Below are 26351 nucleotides of genomic sequence, written 5' to 3'. Positions count from 1 at the left end.
AGTGTATCTGTAAGATGTGTTTATGCAGAGATTTACTGTTGTTTTGAACGAGATAATTGTTTTCTTATGTTCTTAATGCAGAAGGAGGTTGAAGCAGAACTTGAGGCTCTTGTTGGACAGCAGAGCAGCCTGGAGGGTAAAATGACCGCTCTGCATCGGATGGGGTGGGTACCAATTTTAAGACAAAATGAATCAAAAGTTAATGCACAGTAGCTGGGAGAATTTTTTTTTCTGACTGAGTTCACAGTATTACTAATTGTATCTAAACCATAGTGTTGGACAAATTACTTTCCAATTGTATGTCCTGCAATATAGTTTGGATCTTTTAGTGCACTGGTATTAATGCCCTTCAGGAAAATACATTCAATTAAACTTATTTGAAGACATACAGAGTAATTATTTATTTTAAGGATAAATCCCACCTTAGATTTCTTGGGCTTCTCTCATAAGCTTCGTTTCTGCCTCTACACATTAATCTGATAGAGTTGTGCACCTGCTTAATCGGCTGGATCTCATTCTGGATGTGTGGCTGTACTGCACACCAGGAGGAGATCCGTAGTCAATGGTGCATCACCGTATACACACATGTTGGTTTGTCCTTTAAGCCAATATCATAGAATGTGGTACTAAAACACCCAGCTTCATGATAAACCTTGTTTAGTCCATTATTTGCAGATGTTCGTACTATGCATTTGAGTTGCTCAAACTGTGAATTAGGTTATCCGTAGCAGCTTGATTGATACCAATGTTAAAATCATAAAGCACACTAGAGATAGGTGTGAGCTTTCACATTATTGCACTATGTGCCTCTAACCAGAATATTTTTCTTGAATTTGATTGTTAAGATCAAGGTTGCTCTGTTATTGACGTTTCAAGTTTTCATGTTGTATTAGGCTAAGATTACTCTGATGTTTTAGTTGGGGAGGTGTTAGGATGATCTGACAATATGTCAATATTAGTATATTTTACAAATTACAGTGGATTCCAGCTAATTGGGACACGGTAGAAATTAATACACAATTTTTTAGTACTGTATTAGGGCTGGTGGTGTCCTAATTTGTTCTGTATTTCATTTAAATACATGATTTAATACTAGGTTAAATGGTTGTTCATGGAATTATAAGGCATAAAAAAGACAAACAACCATTTAACTGAGTATCAAGTTTTGTTTTGTATTTTATTTAAATACATATCAGGACACCACCTGTTCAAATACAGTACTAAAAGAACTGTGTATTAATTTTTCTGTCAAAACCATTAGGAACTCATCCAGTGTAAGTTGCCTGTATGGGGTGTCCCGGGAGGGGTAGCACCTTTAGTGGGGGGACTTGTCATGTGCATTCTGGGACAGCTCACTCACCTTTGGTCACTTTTAGTCCTGAGGAAGGGTCTTGGCCCGAAACGTCAACAGTGCTTCTTCCAATAGATGCTGCCTGGCCTGCTGCGTTCCACGAGCATTTTGTGTGTGTTGTAGTTTGAATTTCCAGCATCTGTAGATTTCCTTATGTTTGCACCTTTGGTCTTGTTTGTTTAAATAATTAAATACAGGTTGTATGTAAAAATAAGTGAATTGCAATAGTCATGCGCAATACCATGAGATATGTGCATGCCTCGATTAAAGTAAAGAACAAAGTTAGACTCACATTCCCAGCTCTCTTGTTTTCCCTTTGAATTGCTTTAATGTTTTGAAACTACAAAACATTACCGTAGCCACGAGGTATTTTTAAAATCAACCTGAGGCAGCTATTGACCTGTTGAAGTGCAGCAAGACATTGGAGTTTTTAAAAAAAAAGCCCAGTGAGGAATGGCGAGTAAAAGAATGTAGTAGAGTCGGTGCCAGTGATAGTAATCATAAAAAAGGGCATAAATGGCTGACTACATTGAAAAGACAGACAGATTCAATTGAGCAATGGGCTTATGTATACTTGAGCTAATTCAGCAGTATTTTGAAGCTAATGAAATAGCTAATGAGAAACAAGTTCCAGTTTTGCTCAGTGGATTGGGTTTAAAGGCATCCAGTTTGCATACAGTTAACTGCTCCAACCAAACCAGCAGAATTGAACTTTGCTGATGTTATGTAAGTAATACACGAACGCTTGGAACCAAAACCATTGTTGATTACAGAATGTTTTAAGTTTCATAGGTGAAATCAAAAGGAAGGGAAGTCCATTTTGGTGTATGTATCTGAATTGAAGAGATTGCCTGAGCATTGTCAGTTCAGCCATTGACTTAATGATGCACTGAAGAATCATTTAGTTTATGGAATTTTATAAGAAAACATTCAAAAACAGAGCTAACTGAAGCAACACATTTAAAAGAGCAGTTGAAATTGCTGTATCAGTGGAAGCAGCAAAGACAACTGAGTTGTAGTCAGGAATGAAAGTGAGCATTATTACAAGAATCACCCCTTGTAATAATGATCAGGGAGGCACAAAGAAAATCTGTAATTACCAAGACGTTCCTTTATTGTCTCAATGGAAGAACAAGTGAACTTGCACAATGGAATAGGCATCCGTTAGTCCCGTGAGATTATGGATTTGCGCCTTGGAAGGTTTCCAGAGCGCAGGCCTGGGCAGGGTTGTCTGGGAGGCCGGCAGTTGCCCAAGCTGCAAGCCTTCTCCTCTCCACGCCACCGATGTTGTCCAAGGGAAGGGCACTAGGACCCAAGCAGCTTGGCAACCGAATACCTGTTTAGTATATGGCTTACACCAGCAGTGAATGGCAAATTAATTAAAATGGAAGTGAACACTGGCTTGGCTGTTTCAGTCATTCCACAAAATGAATTTGTACAGCATTTCAAAGATAGTAAACCGAAGGCCGCAGATATCCAACTAAGAACGTGTACTGGAGAAAAGATAACTTCTGTGGCAATGAACAGTTAAGGAGTAGAAAATACCAGTTAAAAAGGATTTTCTGCTGCTGGTCACATGTTCCTCATAGTTCTGTTTTAAATCTCCCCGTGTCCGTGTGTGCCTCACATCCATGATAGTGAACCTCCTACCAAGTTATCGCTGTGTTGTATGTGAAAACCTCTGCTTTTATACTCATTTCTTACCAATTCAAATATTGCATTCCATTGTCGTTGGTGGTAGGTCATGTGTCTGACCTTTAACACCTTTTTAGTGGCTCAGCTCCAGGCCAGCATCCATTTATTGCTCTCTTCCCAGCAAGTGACAATTGGTAATCGGCAACCAGTTTGAATCACACAGACCAGACCGAGAACCCAATATTTACAAACCTGCATGTTATATCGAACCAACGAACACCTCACAAATAACTTATTCCTAGTCCAGCAGTAACTTTGTGTTTACTTCAGAACACTGATCAAGCCAAGTAACTTTAGCTCATAAAATGGAGTCTCTTCATAAAATGGAGTCTCTTCATAAAATGGTGGCCACCATCTCCTCCCTCATGGCAAGAACAAAGGTAATTGGTATGTCTGCTTCCTTGATTCATTCAGATTCACTAATTTGTAGACTGTAGTTCTTTGCAACACTGAACAGAATTGCAACATCTAAATAGAAACGGCCTGACCAAACAAATGGTGTTACCAGACCATTCATCATGGTTGTATTTTTAAAATTTGTGAATTGTGTGGGTCATGATGCTATTACATAATACATGACGCCTCATTTAAGTAAAGAACAGAGTTGACTTGCATTCCCAGCTCTCTCGTTTTTCCTTTGAAATAGTTTAATGCTTTGAAGCTACAAAACATAATGCAGGTGAGGGTAGCTAGCTACTCCAGTGAAATAGGAACTTGCTTGTCCTATCAGTTCCAGAGGACTGGGTGAATGAGATCAGCAGTGAGGTCCAATGGCCAAGAAGGCAGCTCTGTAATGTTTGAAAAGGACAGAAGAAATCCTGGTTATCCACTGCAACCAAGGGAGACCCAGGATTGTGATAACTTCTTATACCACTGGACCCAGACTTCTGAGTTTGAGAGAAGGGAACTGTCCTAGTACAATGGCTTTTCCACTTTAAAGACCCTTCTACCCAGGTTTCATGGTCTTCATTGAATATGACAGACAACCAACATGCTGCCATATTCTTTCGATTGACTAAATGAACAGAATCAGTGTGGAGACCTAATGTAGATAATGGACTGCCTTCAAACAATTCTTTAAACAATTGCATTCTCCAAATCTTCATTTTCATTGAAACATTCAAGATGATTGTTGATACCTTCAAATTTTTCATAGTTCCTAACTTGTCAAAGTAGTGAAATAATTTAGTTTTCATTCCTGGATGTTTCTGGCATCTTGAAGCCTGAATTTTTGAAACCGCAGTGAGCAAAACAATTCTAAGTTATCTTACTGTTTGTTCCTCATCAATTATTAGTGACAAAAATTACTGATCTTGAACACAAAAACATACAGCTGATGCTATTTAAAACTACTTGCTCTAAGCCTAATCTTAACCGGTAAATAAATTCATGCAACTAACGCTAGTTAGAAACTGTTCAGCAACAGTCTGCTGTTCCACTTAAGTGGCATAGTGTCCCAAGTAAATGAAGGGAATCCCGGCTAACTTCTCGATTAGTTTTTGTTCTTTAAGATTTGTCCTAAATAAGCGGCTGCTCTGATAGTGCAATTAACTTAAGTCCACTGTAATTTGCTACTCTCGTCTCTGAGTTCAGGACAGATGATTTTGTTGCTTTGGCTACTGGCTGTAATCTTCCATCTATAGATTTCAGGAATTTGGAAAGTTGCAAATGTTACAATTGTTTCAAAAAAAAATCCTTTACGGGCAAACACAGTAACCAGAAATCAATTTCTTAAACTTGCTAAGGGGAATATTTCAGAAACCTGATCATGTTTAAAATCTGGGAGCATACAGAGGAAGTTTACTAGAGTCAGATGAGTAGAGATTTGATAGTGGTGCAGAAAATCATGACGAGTTTAGATTGACTTCAAGAAGCATCTTGGATGACATCTTGGATCTTAAATTCTGCACTGATGTCATGCACAATGTCATGGGCTGAAGGGTTATATATAGTGCAGGACTGTTCTATGTTCTGCTTCCTCAACACTACTTGCTCCTCCACTTATCTTTGTACAAAACCATTAATTCTGCCATTTAGATCATTCATGTAGAAAGTGAAAAGTGGTGGACTCAATACTAACTGCTAAGAAACGCCACTAGTCATCGGCAGCCAACCAGAAAAGGGCCCTTCATTCCTGTTCTTTGCCTTCTGCCAATCAGCTAATCCTTTACCCATAATGCAGTTAGTTGTGCTACCTCACAGTTGTGGGAGCTGGGATTGATTTTGACTTTGGTTGCTATCTGTGTGAAGTTCGCTCATCCTGTGGATGCACGGGTTTCCATCAGGTGTGCTAGTTTCCTCCTGCATTTCAAAGACATGGTGGTAGGTTAAATGGTAATTTTAAACTGCTCCTTAGTGGAAATCAGCAGCAAAACATAAAAGGAGTTGTTGAGCTTGCGAGAAGGAATAAGTTACAGACCATGTGCAATAGGTGTGATGATACGATAAGCTGGCTTGTAAACGGAATAGCCTGTGTCTTGTAGGTAAATAAAGGTTGAGTATCTTAGTTCTTGTGGGAAAATAATTTTTATAGTTCTGTCAAATGATATGCAAGAGGACTTGTCCTTCCTCTTCCCTAATGCTGGCTAATCTTCATTTGTTTCCATATTTTCTGTGAGATGGTCCATTGCTTTTTCATTGTGCATGCACTCAGTAGTGTTGTAATGTTCCTTCCTCTTTGTTCCTGTTCCCTAGTCCAAATTTGCAGCTGATTGAGGATGATGCCAAACAACTTGCAGGGATGATCGTGTTTACTTGCAACCTGGCTGAAAATGTAAGCGGCAAAGTTCGGCAGCTTGACCTAGCCAAGGTACACATTGCTTTTTAATTCCAATGCAACTGCTAGGTAGAATGTTATTGTGGCATCTATAAATCAACAATGGATAATGTCAGTGTCAGGAATGTATGAAAATCTGAATTTCTGAAATAATCAGCTTCGTGTTAATTGTCCTATATTGGCCAGTGGATACATAGCTAAATTATTCAGTTTTATGTCTTCTGCTAAAGGTGTTGGCTTGGGGTAGGAAACTGCATTGTTATCTTTTAATGTAGTTGCTAATTTATCAGAAACCTTATTGGCTTTTACTGTGCATTTATTTAACTATTTTACGAACTTTAGTAAAGGAGACCCCACCACCCCTGCCCCTTCCCACATTATAGCTGTTTGGGGAGCGAAAATTTCCCCTCATAGACTTCACAAAACAAATACCCAAAAAATTGAAATACGGATTAAAATTTGCTTTTAAGAACTTTTATGAAAGAATGTAACTGAATATATATCTCATTTGTTTTTAACTTGTTGATGCATGCACAGATGACATGTCTTTGCCTTATGGAAAATTGTGTTATGATCCAATTTAGGAATGCAAACCTTCCTGTAATGCAGGGATCAGCTGTATATTAATATCTGGGAATACAACTTATGAGATCATTGATTCTCCTGTGATAGATGGAGTTCTCTGGGTGCTGGCACCTGTTTTTAAAGCGGCTATTCTTCATGTTCGAGCTCCGATACTTTTCCTTGCCATAAATTGAGCACTTTAGCTGCTTTCCCATCTCCCCTGCTGTTCCAGCTCTCACCTGCATGAGGTTCACATTCTTAAAATCCATTTTCAGACTTTCTGATCTATGAAACCCAGTGGACCAAGTCAGGTACACAAGCTACTCTGCATTTCAAAAAGAGGATTATTAAAATCTAACATGCACTGAGAGTAAATGCCTGAACTCTTCACTAGTTAGATGAGTTGGTCAAGGCCTTGAGGGTGATACTGTCATCTGCACTTTTGGACAGTGGGATAGTCTGTGATTCTCATGGGGGATGGGAGGTATGAATAGAAAATTATTTTGAAAAGGTTTGTGTGGTAATCATAGTCTTAAATATGTACCATAGAATCGGATTTACCAAGCTATTCAACGCGCAGATGACATCTTGGATCTTAAATTCTGCACTGATGGAGTGCAGACAGCCCTGCGCAATGAGGACTATGAGCAGGCAGCTGCACATATCCATCGCTACCTGTCACTCGACAAGTCTGTAATTGAACTCAGCCGGCAGGGGAAGGAGGGTAAGGATTTTAAAACACTACCTTGTTTAGTCTTCGGTCTTATGACTGTGAAGAGGTGGGCATTTTGCCTATGGAACCCAGGTGAGATGCTTGCATTATTTTTTAGTTTATTGATGTTGGATCTGGTGTTTCCCCAGTAGTCTGGGTGGATTTTAGCTGTACTTTTTCTCCTTTGGATAGTGAGGTTACTTTTACTATTTTCCATTATCTATGGAAAAATCTGTGGAATTTTGGAAGGGCAAAACTGGAGAGTGCATCCTCAACATATCCACTCCTTCCAAAATCTTTGAATACAACTTGTCAGATTCTGGAGATATATTGTCTTTTAAAATCATTTTTCTAATCAATGATAAGTTCTTTTTATTCTGGAATTTTTGGCCTCCATTAAATTTAGGGTTTTCTGTGCCATCTTCTATGAAAACATGAACAACTGCAGATTTTCTCATGTTTGAAGTTTTGATACTGCTGAAGGGTCTTGGCCTGAATTGACGACTGTACTGTTTTCCATTGATGCTGCCTAGTCTGCCGAGTTCCTCCAGCATTGTGTGTGTGTGTGTTGTTTGGATTTCTAGTTTTGCAGATTTTCTCTAGTTTAAGTTTTTGTACAGTTTCTTTGCCATTTCATTTTCTCTGTTGTAAAATCCTTGGTTTCAATCTGTAAGGAGCAACAATGTCATTTTGTCACTCCGTTTCATAAGAACATAAGAAATAGGAGCAGGAGTAGGCCATCTGGCCCATCAAGCCTGCTCTGCCATTTAATAAGATCATGGCTAATCTGACCATGGACTCATCTCCACCTACCTGCCTTTTCCCCCTTCTATGCAAAAATCTATCTAGTCTTGTCTTAACTATATTTACTGAGGTAGCCTCTGCTGCTTCATTGGACAGAGAATTCCACAGATTCACCACCCTCTGGGAAAAGCAGTTCCTCCTCATCTCCATCCTAAATCTACTCCTCTGGATCTTGAGACTATGTCCCCTAGTTCTAGTCTCACCTACCAGTGGAAACAGCATTCCTGCCTCTATCTTATCTATACCTTGCATAATTTTATATGTTTCTATAAGATCACCTCTTGTTGTTCTGAATTCCAGCGAGTACAGTCGCAGGTGACTCAATCTCTCTGCAAAGTCTAACTGCCTCACCTCTGGAATCAACCTGGTGAACCTCCTCTGCACCACCTCCAAAGCCAGTATATCCTTAAGCAAGGAGACCAGAATTGCACACAGTATTCTAGGTGCGCTCTCACCAGTACCCTGTATAGTTGCAGCATAACCTCCTGGCCCTTTAAATTCAATCCCTCTAACGATGAAGGCCAACATTCCATTTGCCTTCTTGATAGCCTGCTTCGCCTGCAAACCAACCTTTCATGATTCATGCACAAGCACTCCCAAGTTCCTCTGCACACCAGCATGCTGCATTCTTCTACCATTTAAATACAGGTAGTCCCCAAGTTACGGACAACTCGTACTTACGAACCGAGGAAGGAGAACGCCGTCCGCCATTTTAAGTCGGATCCCGACGCCGTCCGCTATTTTAAGTTGTTGCCGTTGACACTGTTGTGTGTTTAACTTCGTATTTAGCTTAAAATTTTCTTAGTAAGATTCACCCTGACCCTGCCCCCCCTCTCCCCCCCCCCTCCCATTCCGGTTGGCTGATGGCACAGTGAGATCAACGCCAGGCTGGAGAACAGAGGTTTCTGTGCCGGGTTGATATCGAGCTCGCAACCTGACCTCATTTAAAAAAAAAACACAACAGTGCCACCTCCAGTTTAAATTCCCATGCAGAATATTGTGGATGATCAAATACGCAAACCCAGCACAGCCCCCACTTGTCCCATTCAGCTTGTCTCAGTGTGGTGGACGTTAGGACCCAGTGGACCTCGGGACCCGCTGCTCGCAGTGTTTCTGTTCCATTGCCGGTGTGTGGTGGTCCTTAAGACCCAGCGGACCTCGAGAGCCGGCGGAGCTCGGGACCCGCTGCCCGCAGTGTTTCTATTCCGTTGACAGTGTGCAGTGGTCCTTAAGACCCAGCAGACCTCGAGAGCTGGCAGAGGTCGGGACCTGACGCCTGCAGTGTTTCTGTTCTGTTGACGGGACCCAGTGGACCTCGGGAGCCAACGGAGGTTGGGACCTGACGCCCGCAGTGTTTCTGTTCCATTGACGGGAAGCGATCGCGATTGAAAATAAAGTGGAAATAATAAAGCGTTTGGAAAGAGGTGAAACACCATCGGTCATTAGAAAAGCGTTAGGCTACAGTCGGTCAACGATCAGAACAATTTTAAAGGATAATGGATAAAGTGAGAATAATGGAACATTTGAAAGGCCCTGCCCCGATGAAAGCTACAATTATTACTAAGCAACACAGTGGTTTAATTATTGGAATACATACGTTTCTTAAGTGTTTTATATGCATAGAAAGGTAAAATATATACTATATACTAAGACAAACATTTGACTGAAGCTAAGTAATACCGGATGTACTTGTTCCGACGTACGTACAAATCTGACTTAAGTACAGACTTGGGAACGGAACTCGTACGTAACCTGGGGACTGCCTGTAATAATCTGATCTTCCAGTTTTCCTTCCAAAGTGGATGACCTGGCATTTACCAGCATTGTATTCCATCTGCTAGACCCTTGCCCACTCTGCCCACTCACTTAACTTATCTATATCTCTCTGCAGACTCTGCGTATCTTCTGCACAATTTGCTTTTCCACTCAATTTAGTATCATCAGCAAACTTAGGTACACTACGCCCGTTCCACTTTTCCAGATCATTAATGTATATTATGTACATCATCTTCCTCTTTCCCTTCTGCGCCACGGAACCAGGCTCAGTGCCAATGACCCGATCGCTGTGGTCATCCTCCGTCAGGTCATCTGCCCTCAACCGTATCCAAAATGAGACATAATGTATATCATGTATATCACTTGGTCCCCTCTTCAAGATTGTTAATGTATACCCCTGCAGCACACCGCTCACCACTGATTCTCAACCAGAGTGACACCCATGTATCCCAACTCTCTGCTTTCTATTAGTTAACCAATCCTTTATCCATGTTAATACATCACCCCCACTCTATGCATCCTTATCATATGGATAAGTCTTATGTGGCACCTTATTGTGAATACCTTTTGGAAATCCAAGTAAATAATGTCCATCTGTTTCTCTCTATCCACTGCGCTTGTTATATCCAGTAAGTTTGTCAAACAGGACTTGCCTTTGCTGAATCCATGCTGCGTCTGCCTGATGGATCCAGTTCTTTCCAGATGCCTCACAATTTCTTTAATGATAGCTTCAAGCATTTTCCCCAACTACAGATGTTAAACTAACTGGCCTATAGTTACCTGACTTTTGCCTACATCCTTTTTAGAACAGTGGCATGACATTTTCCATCTTCCAATCCACCATGACCTGCCCAGAGTCCAGAGAATTTTGGCAAATTATCTCTAAAGCCTCTACTATAACTTCTGCCATTTCTTTCAGTATGCTCGGATGTATTTCATCAGGACCAGGGGATTTATCTATCTTCAGGCCTGTAAGTTTGCTCAGTATTACCTCTTTAGTGATAGCTATTGAGGTCCTCACCTCCCATCACATTCATAACATCTGAAGATGTGTCCTCCATTGTGCAGACTGACACAAAGTAGTCCTTCAAAGCCTCAGACATTTCCTCATTACCCAATTTCAATTCCCCTTCTCATCCTCCAAGGGGCCTACATTCACTTCAGCCACCTTTTTCTGTTTTATATAATTATTAAAAACTTTTACTATTTGTTTTTATATTTTGTGCTAGTTTTACATAAACTAGTTTCCCTTTCTTTATTGCTCACTTGAGGTACTTTGTTAATTTTTAAAATTTTCTCAATCTTCCAGTTTCCCAGTACACTTGGTGACTTCGTATGCACAAGTTTTTAGTTTGATGCATTCTTTTATTTCCTTAGTTATCCAAGGCTGGCTCTCCCCACCCTTACTGCCCTTGTTTTTAACTGGAATATACAGTCGGCCCTCCTTATCTGCGGATTCCGCATGCGTGGATTCAACCAACCAGGGTTCGAGAAAACCTGGAAGTTGTCTCCCCAGCACATGTTGTTTGAGCATGTACAGACTTTTCTTTCTTGTCATTATCCCCTAAACTAGTGGTCACCAACCAACCAATCGTGATCGACCAGTCGATCTTTGAGACTTTCCCAGTAGATCCCGAAAAAAAAAGAGAAGAAAAATAAATACACAAATACTGTTGTAATGTGAGCATTATAAAAATAAGTAATACTAATTAGGATAATGGTAATATAGCAATACTCCTGCTATGGAAAGCTGTTTGTAAAGAGTTTGTTTCCAGGGTTGTGGGGTTTTACTTCCGTTCTTTCTGCCCGGTGCATGTGTACATTGTACATTGTCCAAATTGCCTTGGCTGGGAAGGTTGTGGATTTTTCTCATGTATTGACACTGGTGGTCAGACTGATAAACTTGACTTGAGCAAAAGCGCTTCAGCACTGTTTATTCAAGGCGTTATTGGATGACTCGATGCCGCTTACGGAGACGTAATTCTTCATGCTGATGTTCGGTGGTTGAGTCGTGGCAAAGTGCTGCAACGATTTGTTGACTTGCTGCCTGAGAAAAAGACTTTTCTGTCGGCAAGAAACGAGGAGCTCGAGGAACTGTCAGATGATGCATGACTACTAGATTTAGGGTATCTGACAGACCTAATGGCTAAATTAAACGCACTTAACGAGCTCGTGGGAAAAGACTGACACCTGCCCCACATGATAAGTGCAGTAAATGCGTTTAAGGCCAAGCTCGGTGTTTGGATTTCAGATTTAAAGAATGGGAGACTGACACACTTTCCCAACTTGGAGAAAATGTTACAAGCCATCAAGGAAAAAATTGCTTTTCGCCCTGAGCAGTACTGTCTTACCTAGACAAACTGGCAATAGAGTTCGATTGGCGTTTTGGGGAGTTAAACATCATGAAAGATATTGCTGCATTTGTTTCAAACCCATTTCTGCTGATCAATATAGAACAGATAGCAGCCAAATTTCGGCAAGTGATATTGAAATGGAAATAATTGATTTGCAAAATGACATCGAGTTTAAAGCAAAATCAAGGGACGGTGACTTTTGGGGGCTTGTCAGCAGGGAGAAGTTTCCTCATCTCATCACGTGTGCACTGAAAGTCAGTGCCTACTTCGGGTCAACTTATCTGTGTGAAATTGCATTTTCACAGTTGAAAATTATTAAATGTAAGGACAGGAGCTATCTTACTGACAGACACCTCATAGACTGTCTCAGACTGGCTATCTGTAGTTATGAGCCAAATCTCAGGAACTAGCAGAAAGTATTCAGCCCCAGTCATCACACTGAGTGCAAGAGTCAATTTTTATTCATTTATTTTTCGTGTTGAAAGAAAATTAAATAATGAAACTTAGAATTAAGGGTATGAAGTATTGTAATATTCTTAAAGCAAGACAGCTATGGCCTGTTTGATATGCTAGTTAGTGTTTTCTTGGTTGAATTAATTTGAAAGTTTGACAAAAGCATTTTATGTGATTCAAATACAATCAGCCCAGATAAAAGGCCTCAAGTTGGAAGTACAATCTGAGCTGTTGTTTCTCTAAATGATTCAGTCGGTCGATCTTGCCTTTCACTAAGGCTGAGGTAGGGGATCTTGGGCTTAAAAAGGTTGGTGACCACTACCCTAAACAATACAGTATAACAACTATTTACATAGCATTTAGATTGTATTAAGTACTATAAGTAATCTAGCAATGATTTAAAGTACAAGCAGTCTTTAAGTCTGATCTGTATGCAAGTCGGAACAGGTACACCCAGTACGTATTATTTAGCATCAGTTAGTCAAATGTTTGTCTTACTGTATATAGTATATATTTTACCTTTCTATGCGTATAAAACACTTAAGAAACGTATGTATTTCAATAATTAAACCACTGTGTTGCTTAGTAATAATTGTAGCTTTCATCGGGGCAGGACCTTTGACATGCTCAATCATTCTCACTTTATCCTTTAAAATTGTTCTGATCGTTGACCGACTGTAGCCTAGCGCTTTCCCAGTGACTGATGGCGTTTCACCTCTTTCCGATCGCTTTATTATTTCCACTTTATTTTCAATCGCGATAGTTTTCCGTCAACTGAACAGAAGCACTGCGGATTCAGCAGCTGCCATGGGCGGCGGGTTTGGAGCTCCCCCGGGTCCTAAAGTGGGCCGACTGTACTTTTGTTGAGCACTGTGGAAAATCTCTTTGAAAGTCTTCCACTGTTCCTCAACTCTCCTACCAGGTCGAGTGTGTTCCCTGTCTGTACTAGCCAAACCCTCACCTCATTGTAGACTCCATTGTTTAGGCAATTTACATATTCACAGGGACTCTTAGTCTGTTTTTATGCCTCTGGCTAGTTTTCTGTTTGCCCTTTCTGATTTCTTTCTTCCTCTGCGAATTTGAAGTTTTCTCAATCTTCAGCTTACTGTTCTTCAGCCTTTTCCTTTGATCTAAATCTTACTAGAATCTCTTATTTTTTTGGTCCAATTTTCCTGCCTTAAAGCAACAGCTATTTGATGAAACTGGGTATTCTGTAAGCTATTATTTGCACATGCTCATACCTGTTAATGTAGTCTTCCAATCTGCAATAGGCATCTCACATCTTATGCTTCCATAGTTTTCTTTGTATGAGTATAAGATGCTGCTTTCAAATTAAGCCCACTGACCTTTCAACTACTGGGTTATTAATTAATCCTTTCTGATTGTGCAATGGTAGGTCTGAACCTGTATCCTTTCTGGTTTCTCATGTACTGGTAAAGGAAATTGTTTATTCATCCCTTATGTTGGTGACTTGAAAATTGGTTAAAGTGCAGGTTGTGATGAGGATACTTGTGACCCACAATGGGATATAGATGGGTTGACTCACTGGGTTAAAACTTGGAAAATGGAGTTTAATATGGGGAAAATATGAAGTTACACATTTCATTATGAGGAATCAAAACACAGTTTAATCAACTAAATAGAAAAAAAGACAACAAATGAGTAAAAAGATCTTATGTGTTCTTGAGTATGAATTACAAAGAGTTAGCAGTCAAATACAACATCGTTAAGAACACAGAATACTTTTAAAATAAATTTATTATCAAAGTTCATATATGTCACCATATACAACCCTGTAGTGTTCTCGTGCAGTGTGTTGAAACTCTGACTAACACCAAGTTAAACCGTAGCCAATGAGGACAGGATCGCAGTAAGATTAACCATTTACTGTTCACTCTTCCGCATTAACGTATGGTGAAAACTGTTGATAAAACAATACAAAATATATACAGACAACAACAACACACAAAATGCTGGTAGAACACAGCAGGCCAGGCAGCATTGATAGGGAGAAGCGCTGTCGACATTTTGGGCCGAGACCCTTGGAATAGAGAGGAATAGAGATCATGTTGGTAGGGTTAGTATTTTGCTGAAGGAGTCAGATAAATGGGTGACGGTCAGGGAAACGAGACAAAGGGCTCAGATTGTAGAGAGCACCCCTGTGGCCATCCCCCTCAGTAATCATTACCTCATTTTGTATACGGTTGAGCGGGATGACCTGACAGAGGACGACCACAGCAATCGGGTCTCTGGCACTGATCCTGGTTCTGTGGTGCAGAAGGGAAAGAGTAAGATGAAGAATGTGGTAGTCATAAGGGATTCCATAGTAAGGAGAACAGACAGGAGGTTACCTGAGATAATAGAGATACCTGCATGGTGTGTTGCCTCCCAGGTGCCAGGGTGCGGGATGTCTGAGATCGGGTGCAGAGTAGTCTAAAGGGAGAGGGTGACCAGACAGAAGTCTTGGTACACGTTGGTACCAGTGACATAGGTAGAAAAAGGGAGGAGTTCCTGAAGAGAGAATTCAGGAAGTTAGATAGGAAGCTGAAAGGCAGGACCTGTAGGGTAGTAATCTCAGGACTGCTGCCTGTGCCACGTGCTAACGAGTGCAAGAATAGCATGATCAGGTGTATGAATGTGTGGCTGAGAGACTGGTGTAGGGGGCAGGGCTTCAGATTCATGGATCATTAGGGCCTCTTCTGGGGAGGTACGACCTCTACAAAAAGGACGTGTTACACCTGAACCCAAAGGGGTCCCAATTTCCTAGCAGGCACATTTAATAGAGCTGTAAGGGAGGGTTTAAACTAAGATGGCGGGGGGATGGGAACCGGAGTGATAGGGCTGAGGAAGGAGAAAACAGAATTAAATCAAAGGTAGCATGTTACAGAGATTATAGAAAGAACAGGCAGGAAATGAGGCTTAATCAAAGCCAGTGGAATGAATTACAGGGCAATAGAGGCATGGTGCAGTTAAAGCAGAAAGCAACAAACACTGGACTGAGAGTGTTGTATTTGAATGCATGCAGCATAAGGAATAAAATGGATGATCTTAAAATTCAGATACAGATTGGCAAATATGACATTGGCCATCTCTGAAACTTGGCTAAACGATGGCTGCCATTAGGAGCTGAATGTCCAAGGATATACGGTGTATCAGAAAGATAGGTTAGTAGGCAGATGGGTTGGTGTGGTCCTGTGTATAAGAAATAATACTAAATCATTAGAAAGGGATGACATAGGATTGGAAGGTGTAGAGTCTCTATGGGTTGAGTTAAGAAATGGCAAGGGTAAAAGGACCCTAATGGTAGTTGTATACAGGTGTCCAAATGGCAGGCGACACATGGATTACAAATTACAGCAGGAAATAGAAAAGGCGTGTCAGAAGGGCAATGTTTTGATAATCGTTGGGCATTTTAACATGAAGGTGGATTGGGAAAACAAGGCAGGTCAGTATTGGACCTCAAGAGAGAATTTGTAGAATGTCTAAGGGATGGCTTTTTAGAACAGCTTGTTGTGAAGCCCACTAGGGGATTGGTTGTGCCGCACTGGGTTTTGTGCAATGACCCGGAGGTCATAGAGCTTAAGGTTAAGGGACCCTTGGGGAACAGTGATCACAATATGATCAAGTTCACATTGAAATTTGAGAGGGAAAAAAATAAAATCCGATGTGTCAGTATTTCAGTGGAATAAAGGGAATTACAATGGCATGAAAGGGGAACTGACCAAAATTGACTAGAAAGGGACATTTGCAGGAAGGACAGCAGAGCTGGAGTTTCTGTGAAAATTGAGGGAAGTGCAAGACAGATATATTCCAAATAATAAGAAATTTTCAAAGGGAAGAAGGACACTACCGTGGCTGACAAGTGAAGTCAGAGCCAAAGTAAAAGCAAAAGAGGGCATACAAGGAAGCCAGAGCTAGTGGGAAGATAGAGGATTGGGATGCTTTTAAACACTTGCAGGAGGAAGGTCATTCGGAAGGAAAAGATGAATTATGAGAAGAAGCTGGCAGCATCTATAAGCAGAAGCACTGTCGACATTTTGGGCCGAGACCCTTTTTCAGGACTAACTGAAAGGAAAGATAGTAAGAGATTTGAAAGTGGGAGGTGGAGGGGGAAATGTGAAATGATAGGAGAAGACCGGAGGGGGTGGGGTGAAGCTGAGAGCTGGAAAGGTGATTGGCAAAAGGGATACAGAGCTGGAGAAGGGAGAGGATCATGGGACGGGAAGCCTAGGGAGAAAGAGGTCAGGATGAAGGGTCTCAGCCTGAAACGTGTTGTTTGAATTTCCAGCATCTGCAGATTTCCTCGTGTTAACATTATATCAAATATAACAAGCCCCCCTTTTTTTTTACTTTTGTTGTGTATGTGACCGGTTACACAACAAAACTATAAACACTAGAGACTGAAGCTAAGTTAACGGGTTTTCTTTCGGAACCCAAACTGAACCCATACATACAGATCAATAATTGCCTAATAGTGCATGCTCAATAGCATGTTACTACGACATAAAATAATAGTCCCATATTATACAGTAGGCTATATGATACAACTTTTTTTAACTTTTGGTCTAAGACCCATTTATAACTCAAGTCACTGGGGCGGTCTCCTCTGCCTCTCAGATAGCGTCTGACTTGAAATATTTGCTTCGGAGAAGGAGTCTCCACAGGTACTTCAGGTGGGTCCTGAACACTGATAACAAGTTTATCTGTGGAGGAGGCTGAAGTGGTTACAGCTGGAGTGTTTGCTTCTATGTTTGGGGAGTCAGGGCAAGGTGGTGGTGTGTTTTTCAACTGAGCATCCAGGATTTGGTCCACATGCCATCTCCATATGTTCTCTCCCACCTGTATTCTATACATCAGTGGCCCTTCTATGGCAGAAATTAATGTGCTGTACTATTCTATGTTCTGTGTAAAGTGTTTGATTCCATTGTTCTTCACAAAACTTTGGAATTCTTCAGAGACAAATTGTCGTCCATTGTTTGTGCAGATTTGCTCTGGTTTGCCATTCCTGGTGAACATGGCCCTCAGCACTGTAATGGTCTTTTCCAATGTGGTTGTCTTCATTTGATGACCTCTGGCCATTTGGAATGTGCATCAACGGCATTAAAGATAGTCCATGAATAGTCCAGCAAAGTCAATGTGCACTCGCTGCCATGGTGGTGAGGGCCACTCCCACGGATGGAGAGGGGCTTGTGGTGGTGTGTTTTGGATCTCTTGACATACAGAGCAGTTCTTGGTCACGTCCTCAACCTGTTTATTGATTCCTGGCCACCACACATAGGCACGGGCAAGACCTTTCATTTTCACGGTACCCAGGTGCCCCTCATGCAGTTCCTCCAGCATTCTGGTGCGTAGGTTAGGAGGAATCACAACTCGTGAGCCACATATTAGTGTTCCCCAACACACTGACAACTGCTCCTTCCTCGCTGAGAAGGCTGGAAACAGTGTGTTACCCCGTGCTGGCCACCCCTTTACTGTGATGTCATACACTTTTGACAACATAGGGTCATTGCGTGTTTCCCTTTCAATGAGGCTGTAAACCACTGGTAATTGTTCAACTATTATTGTGTGAAGGACCTCTGCTGAATCCATTTGTGTAGTTATCTCGGAAGTCAGCAGTGTAAATGTGACAACCCTTCTGCGTTGCCATGTTGCTTGGTCCCCTTGTGTTCAATGCCATACATGTGACCTCCTAAGAACAGAGACCATCGTTGCAGCTTTTGTGCTTTCATCACTGAAACGCCTTTTCTTGGATTGAAGATTGACGCGAGAGGCTGATGATCAGTCAACAGGGTAAACTTTTGGCCATACAGGTAGTGACTGAGTTTCTTGGTTGAAGTTGGTGTTCATGAGGCAAAGGCTATTGGTCTTTCTGAGCCATCTGGAAACGTGCGATAACACAGCTCCCATCCCATGGGGCGAGGCATCATAAGCTAGTTGGATTGGTAAGGAGGGGTCAAAGTGCGCAAGTACCCCTTTTGAGTCTTCTGGTTTCTTGAAATGCTTTCTCAAAGCTCTCAGTCCATTTCCACTGTGTTCCTGTCTGTAATAGTACATTTAGTGGGTGTAGGACTGTGGATAGAGTAGGCAAGAGCTTGCGGTAATAGTTCACTAGTCCAAGATATGCTCTCAGCTGAGACACATTTTTGGGTGGTGGTGCCTTAAGCACCGCTTCCATCTTGTCTTGAGACGTGTGTAAGGTATCCTTGTTGATCACATGCTCACAGTATGAAATTTCCTTTTTGGAAAATCTCAGATTTCTGTTGATTTAGCTCTGAGCCCATATTCTTGTAACCTGGTGAACACTTGTTCAAGGTTAGAAAGATGTTCGTGATTATCTTTGCTGGTGACAATGATATCATCCAGGTGTAACCCCTGGGTCGCCTCAGGCATCGCTCAAACTCGTTCTAGTCTAGGGGGAGCAGCCTTCGGCCCCGCCAAACTGGGTAATCAGCTGGTGTGGATGCTGTGTGATGTCCCCGCCTCGCCCAAAAAACAGACAGTACACCTTATGCGATTAAATGAGTACAATTTATAAAGATTACTATAACTAAGCGATTACTAACGATACAGTATATATGAAGAAGAAAAAAAAGAAAAGGCGCCAAACTTATCAAAGTCCAAACCACTTCGTGCACAACCGTTGGAGCTCAATTACTGAAGTCTTCTGGCCACCATTCGATCCCCTCGGAACTCCTCGACCCGCCTCCTGGGACCACCCACGGTGGTCGACCAGACGCTCCACACTCCTCTGTCTCCGTCTCCTCTCCTCACCGAAAACCTTGGGCCGGGGACTCCCGCTCGGGGTCCGTTCCGTCGCCCAGCTTCCAGCATCCCATCCTCTCTCTCTCACTCCATCGCGCCGACTCCCCAAAATCCCCACCAACAATCAGTTTACAGTCCCAAACAAGCTTCCAGCACTTATCATAACAAAGACGCCAGCATTCCTACTTTTAACAAAGGCGCCAGCATTCCTACTTTTAACAAAACAAAGACGCCATTTTGATTACATACACAGTAACAAAGAAAAAGAAGAAACCCCCTTTACACTCTCCCCCCACCAAATAAAAGTCATTTCCTCATGACTATTAGATAACTCGTCACCTTTCCTGCCAACACACCATAACCCAAGCACAAGCAGTGACATCTCCTCCCCACACAGTAAACCTCACGCCCTGTTCCTTAGGCGCTATATAGGCCAACTATCTGGGCGTTCCCTAACCCTTCTGAGACCTCCGTACCCCCCTCACCTAAACCCTTAGGCTAGGACACAGCTGGGGATACCTTGGGTCCACTACCAACTCCTCTTTCAACCTCTCACTCATGCCCCACACTGCACACAGCTAACCCTCCCCACTACACCTGACTCAGTGGAAGAATGGCCAAAGGTCTCTTCCTCAATCGAGGGAAAGTCAGCAAAAGGCAGCATGTACCACACATCCAGCACATCAGCCTTTGAATCCGTATTCTTCCTCATTTCTTTGATCGGTAGCTGCTGTTTGATCTTCTCCAAACGGAAACACGTGGCCTGCACTGCTCCTGCAGTCTCTTCAGCCTCCTGCAATTGAGATTATCATCTTCTCTGGCCCCTGGCTCAGCAGTTCTGACTCCCGCATCCCGGCCATCTCAATCTGGAATGCAGTTACTCCAACAGCTTCTTCCACCCCGACCTGAAAAGCAGCAGTTAAAGATTGGTCACCCTCCAGTTCAGTATTCACTGCACTTCTCTCCAGCTTTTTTCTCCTCATGACTTCTTCCAGATCAACCTTCAGGTTTTGCACTTCATTTGAACTATCGATGGTCATCTTCAGGTTCCCTTCAAGCTACCGCTTCCCCCTTCCGAGATTTGTCCACAATTTCTTCACCTCCGCAAACTCCCTTCTCCAGGCTCTCAGTTTGCTGTGGCCCTCAGTCAAACAACTTTCTTCGTTCTCAGCCGCTCCTGCAACGCCCTCACTTCATATTCTCCTGAGGCAAATCCAAATACCAAGAGATCATCCACATACGTCAAAATTCCAAACGCCTCCACACCCCCATGGTCTTCCATATGCCCTGCAGGAAGGTTGCAAGGGCTCCGGAGATACCCTGTGGTATCTTTTCAGACCGGAAGACTCCTAGGGAACTTATAACCGCCGTCTTCTCCTTGTCGGCCTCACTCCTCGGGATCTGGCAACATCCACTCCTCAGATCCAGCACCTTAAACCTCTTCGCACCACTCAGATAGGCCATCGCCTCTACGGCCCAATATAATCCACACACACGCTGCCTACGTCTGCCACGGCTGTAGGGGCCAGTCGCCGCAACCTCTGCCTCACCGAGGTGTCTTCAGCAGTCAACTCCCCTCCCTGGTGGTATTTCGCAGCGTCCACTAAGAGGGTCTCACCCTCAGATACTCCTCCAGGCCATACCACCACCGGCTCTTGTTTGAATTCGGTATCGGCCCAATGCTGCTACACACGTCCGCACAAGCAGCTCGAAACTCTGGGTGCATCGATAATGCCTCCAAACAGCGCTCACCCGCCTCCTCCAGGCAGGCCCCCAAGCACATCAGCAGGGTATTGGTTCTCTCCATAACCGAAACGCTGCCCGTCTCAGCAGTGTCCGGACACATCAGCATTAACGATTCACGAACCTCAGTCACCTCCACATTTGCCTCTAAGAACTCCATTTTTACTGACCAACAACCGTCGTCTTTATAATCACCGGCACTGGTACCCCAAATCTCCAGGACCGTCAATGTCGTCAAGGGTAAAGGCTTCCAAAAACGGTTATAAAACAAACTGTACAGCAACTTAACCGGTGCCCCGGTGCCGAGGATGGCTTTAACTTGACTTCCATCCATCCGTAACAACACCTGAGTGCATGGTCCCTCTAAGCCTTCAGGAATAGGGTCTGTTCCTTGCGGGAGTTCCTTGGTACATTGCTGGGAACGTGCTCCCCCAGAGACCCCAAGCCGTTCCCCCATTGGGCCTCCTCTAAGTTTCCCGACACCTCTCGGATCAACGGAACAACTGATCCCCTTGACAGATCCCCCTGGCTCCGCAAGCAATTTATCTGCCCTCCTAACCAAAAGGGATACCCTAAAAACTTCCCACCAATCTCCTGCCACGGATATGATAGGCCCCCCAGCTGCGGCATTTGACTTCCAGTCGAACCACACGCATTTTCCCACACTTTCCCAGAACTGGCAGCTGTCACTTCGAGGTAATTGCGCCCGACAGTTCTAACCGCTACCAGCCCGCCTACTCAAACTTTCAACCAATCCCTGTCGCATTCCCTCAGCCAAGCACTGCCACTCACCCAACACACATGCAGAGATAACCGGCAATCGCACACCCACAAAGGCACACCAGCTCTTCGCCGCAGACATAATTTAAAGAGGGCGATCACACAGCTTCCACAGAAATCAATCCCGGACGAGCACCCCACAATGTAACCCCTGGGTCGCCTCAGGCATCACTCAAACTCGTTCTAGTCTAGGGGGAGCAGCCTTCGGCCCCGCCAAACTGGGTAATCAGCTGGTGTGGATGCTGTGTGATGTCCCCGCCTCGCCCAAAAAACAGACAGTACACCTTATGCGATTAAATGAGTACAATTTATAAAGATTACTATAACTAAGCGATTACTAACGATACAGTATATATGAAGAAGAAAAAAAAGAAAAGGCGCCAAACTTATCAAAGTCCAAACCACTTCGTGCACAACCGTTGGAGCTCAATTACTGAAGTCTTCTGGCCACCATTCGATCCCCTCGGAACTCCTCGACCCGCCTCCTGGGACCACCCACTCCACACTCCTCTGTCTCCGTCTCAACTCCTTACCGAAAACCTTGGGCCGGGGACCCCCGCTCGGGGTCCGTTCCGTCGCCCAGCTTCCAGCATCCCATCCTCTCTCTCTCACTCCATCGCGCCGACTCCCCAAAATCCCCACCAACAATCAGTTTACAGTCCCAAACAAGCTTCCAGCACTTATCATAACAAAGACGCCAGCATTCCTACTTTTAACAAAGGCGCCAGCATTCCTACTTTTAACAAAACAAAGATGCCATTTTGATTACATACACAGTAACAAAGAAAAAGAAGAAACCCCCTTTACACAGGTAACACTGAGTCCCTGGAATCCCCTGCAGGACCTGGCCCATTGCCCTTTGCTAGATTGCAGGAGCTGATGCTATCCCAAACGCCAACCTGTTGTACTGGTAAAGTCCTTTGTGTGTATTTATTATCAGGTATTTCTTGGATGCTTCATCGATTTCTATTTGAAGATAAGCCTGAGTCAAATTGATTTTTTTGTGAAATGTTTCCCTCCTGACAGGGAAGCAAAGATGTCCTCAATATGAGGGAGCGGATACTATACTGTGCGGAGAACCGGGTTAATAGTCACTTTAAAATCACCACATATGAGCACCTTGCTTCGTTTTCCTGGTTTTGTGCTGGAGGTTTTCTTCATCATTGGAACAATAGTCATGGCCCATTCACTCCAATCCACCTTTGACAGGACCCCAGTCTGCTCCAGATTTTTCAGCTCTGCCTCTGCTCCAGGACGGATTGCATATGGCACTGATCTGGCTTTGTGAAATTTTGAACATTCATTTTCCTCAATCTCAATCCTTGCCTTCATGCCCTGAAGTGTTCCTATTCTTTTCATAAACAGTACAATACTAAAAGCTGTTTTAAGTATATAAAGGGTAAAAGTCCAGGGTAGATACAGGACCAATACAAAATGACACTGGAGATATTGTAATGAGAGATGCAGAGATGGCAGAGGAACTGAATGCGTATTTTGCATCAGTCTTCACAGTGGAAGACGTTTGCAGTACACTGGACTTTCAATAGTTTCAGGGAAGTGAAGTTTGTGCAGTGAAAATTGTGACTGAGAAGGTGCTCAGGAAGGTTAACGGAATGAGAGTGGATAAATCTCCTGGACCTGATGGAATGCACCCTCAGGTTCTGAAGGAAGTAGCTGGAGAGATTGCAGAGGCATTAACGATGATCTTTCAAGAATTGATAGATTCTGGCATTGTACCGGATGACTGGAAAATTGCAAATGTTACTCTGCCATTTAAGAAGGGTGGGAGGCAGCAGAAAGGAAACTATAAACCTGTTAGCCTGACATCAGTGGTTGGGAAGTTGTTGGAACTGATTGTTACGGATGAAATTACTGAGTACCTGGAGGCACATGACAAGATAGGCCAAAACCAGAATGGTTTCCTGAAAGGAAAATCCTGCCTGACAAACCTACTGCAATTCTTTGAGGAAATTACAAGTCGGGTAGACAAAGGAGATGCAGTAGACGTGGTGTACTTGGATTTTCAGAAGGCCTTTGACAAGGTGCCACATGTGAGGCTGCTTAGCAAGTTAAGAGCCCATGGAGTTACAGGGAAAGTACTAACATAGGTGGAGCATTGGCTGGTCAGCAGAAAACAGTGAGAATAAAGGGATTCTATTCTGGCTGGCTGCCAGTTACCAGTGAGTTCCACAGGGGTTGGTGTTGGGACCACTGCTTTTTCCGATCTATGTCAATGATTTGGACAACGGTATTAATGGATTTGTGGCTAAATTTGCTGATGATACAAAGATAGGTGGAGGAGCGGGTAGTGTTGAGGAAATAGAGAGACTTAGATAGTTTAGGGGAATGGGCAAAGAAGTGGCAAATGATTTTCAATATTGGGAAGTGTATGGTCATGCACTTTGGTGGAAGAAATAAATGGACAGGCTGTTATTTAGATGGGGAGAAAATTCAAAATGCAGAGATGCAAAGGGACTTGGGAGTCTTTGTGCAGGACACCCTAAAGGTTAATCTCCAAGTTGAGTCGGTTGTGAAGGAGTCAAATGCAATGTTGGCATTCATTTCTGGAGGTATAGAATATAAGAGCAGGGATGTGATGTTGAAGCTCTAAGGCACTCGTGAGACCACACTGGGAGTATTGTGTGCAGTTTTGGGCTCCTTATTTTAGAAATGGCATTAGCGAGGGTTCAGAGAAGATTCACGAGAATGATTCCAGGAATGAAAGGGTTACTGTATGATGAACATCTGGCAGCTCTTGGGCTGTATTCCCTGGAGTTCAGGAGAATGAGGGGCGATCTCATAGAAACATTCCGACTGTTAAAAGGCCTGATCAGTTTAGACATGGCTAAGTAATTTCCCATGGTAGGGGATTCTAGGACAAGAGAGCATGACTTCAGGATTGAAAGACATTCTTTTAGAACTGAGATGCAGAGAAATTGCTTCAGTCAGAGGTGGTAAATCTGTAGAATTTGTTGCCGGGAGCGGCTGTGGAGGCCAAGTTATTGGGTGTACTTAAGGCAGAGATAGATAGGTTCTTGATTAGCCAGGGCATCAAAGGATATGGGGTGAAGGCGGGGGAGTGGGGATGACTGGAAGAATTGGATCAGCCCATGATTGAATGGCAGAGCAGACTCAATGGGCCGAATGGCCTACTTCTGCTCCTATAATCTTATGGTTTTATGGCCTAACATGAGATGAAGAGTTCTTGAAAGTGAGTCCTTAAGTTGTGAGAGCAGTCATGAGGCAAGTGAAGTTGAGTGCAGTTATCTGCTCTGGTTGAGGGGTAATAACTATTTCTGAACCTGGTGGTGTCAATCCTGAGGCTCCTGTACCACCTCACTGCTGCCATCAGGTAAAAGGGAGCGTGACCTGGGTGGTGGAGGTCTTAAGATAGATGCTGCTTTCCTGTGACAACGCTCCATGTTGATGTGCTCAATGGTGGGGCGGGCTTTACCTGTTGGATCTTTGCAAACTTCTATGTGATTTATTCATAATTGCACTTGCATGCTGGGTCCAGAACAGATCCTCAGAGGAATTTAAATTTGTTAACCTTCTCCACTTCTGATCCCCCAATGAAGATTGGCTCATGGACCTCTGGTTTCCTCCTCCTGAAGTCAGTAATCAGCTCCTTGGTCTTGCTGACATTGAGTAAGAGGTTGTTGTTATGGCACCATTCAGCTAGATTTTCAATCTTCCTCCTCTTTGCTGATTTGTCACCATCTTTGATTGGCTTACAACAGGTGGTGTCATCAGCTGTTAATAAATATTGCATTGGAGCTATGCTTAGCCACATAGTCATAAGTGTAAGGTGAGCAAAGCATGGGACTAAGCACACAGCCTGGTGAAGCACCTGTGCTGATGGAGATTGTGGAGGAGATGTTGCCAACCCGAACTGACTGCAGCCTGCAAGTGAGGAAATAAAGGATCCCATTGCACGAGAAGGTATTGAGGGCAAGGTCTTGAAGCTTATTGGTTAGTTTTGAGGGGATGATGGTATTGAATGCTGAGTTGTATTTGATAAAGAGCATCCTGGTGTATGCATCTTCGCTGTCCAGACGTTCCAGGGTTGAGTGAAGGCCCAATGAGATGGCATCTGCTGTAGACCATTTGTAGCCTTTGTGGTGAAGTAATGAGAGTTTTGAAATAATAAAGCTTTATTACAATTGCTTATTAGGTAGGCCACAACCAGGATGCTGTGCATAGTTTTAATTCCTTTTGTCAATAAATTACTAGTTTTAATAGAAACAGTCCAAAGGAAGTTTTCCAAGCAAATTCCTGGGTTGAGAGGATTGTCTATCAAGAGAGACTAGACAAGTTAGATTTGTATTAATGAAATTTAGGCGAATGAGGGATGATCTTATTGAAACATAAGATCCTGAGGGGACATGTCGAAATGTTTTCACCAGTGGGAGAATCTTAAACAAGGAGGCGTAGTTTCAAGGGGCCTATCATTTAAAACTGAAGTATATGAAATTTCTTGTAGCAGGGGATGGTAAAATGTCTAGAATTCTCTTTCCCAAAGAGTAATGGAAGATAGCTTATTATAAATATTTAAAGTGGAGGTAATACATATTTGAGAGA

General features: G+C 42.9%; 1 protein-coding gene across 1 annotated transcript in view; it reads left to right on the top strand.

The window, feature by feature from the left end:
- The window catches only part of cog4 (component of oligomeric golgi complex 4), a 108441-nt gene that overhangs the window by 5786 nt on the left and 76304 nt on the right, over nt 1–26351 (top strand). Inside the window, exons 2-4 of the mRNA XM_073069678.1 lie at nt 82–164; nt 5741–5855; nt 6936–7110. Coding sequence (XP_072925779.1) covers nt 82–164; nt 5741–5855; nt 6936–7110 — 373 coding nt within the window. The remainder of the gene's footprint in view (nt 1–81; nt 165–5740; nt 5856–6935; nt 7111–26351) is intronic.

The sequence above is a fragment of the Hemitrygon akajei genome, chromosome 17 (genome assembly GCF_048418815.1).
Source record: "Hemitrygon akajei chromosome 17, sHemAka1.3, whole genome shotgun sequence".
Taxonomy (NCBI): domain Eukaryota; kingdom Metazoa; phylum Chordata; class Chondrichthyes; order Myliobatiformes; family Dasyatidae; genus Hemitrygon; species Hemitrygon akajei.
This window is presented reverse-complemented; position numbering and strand designations above follow the sequence as displayed.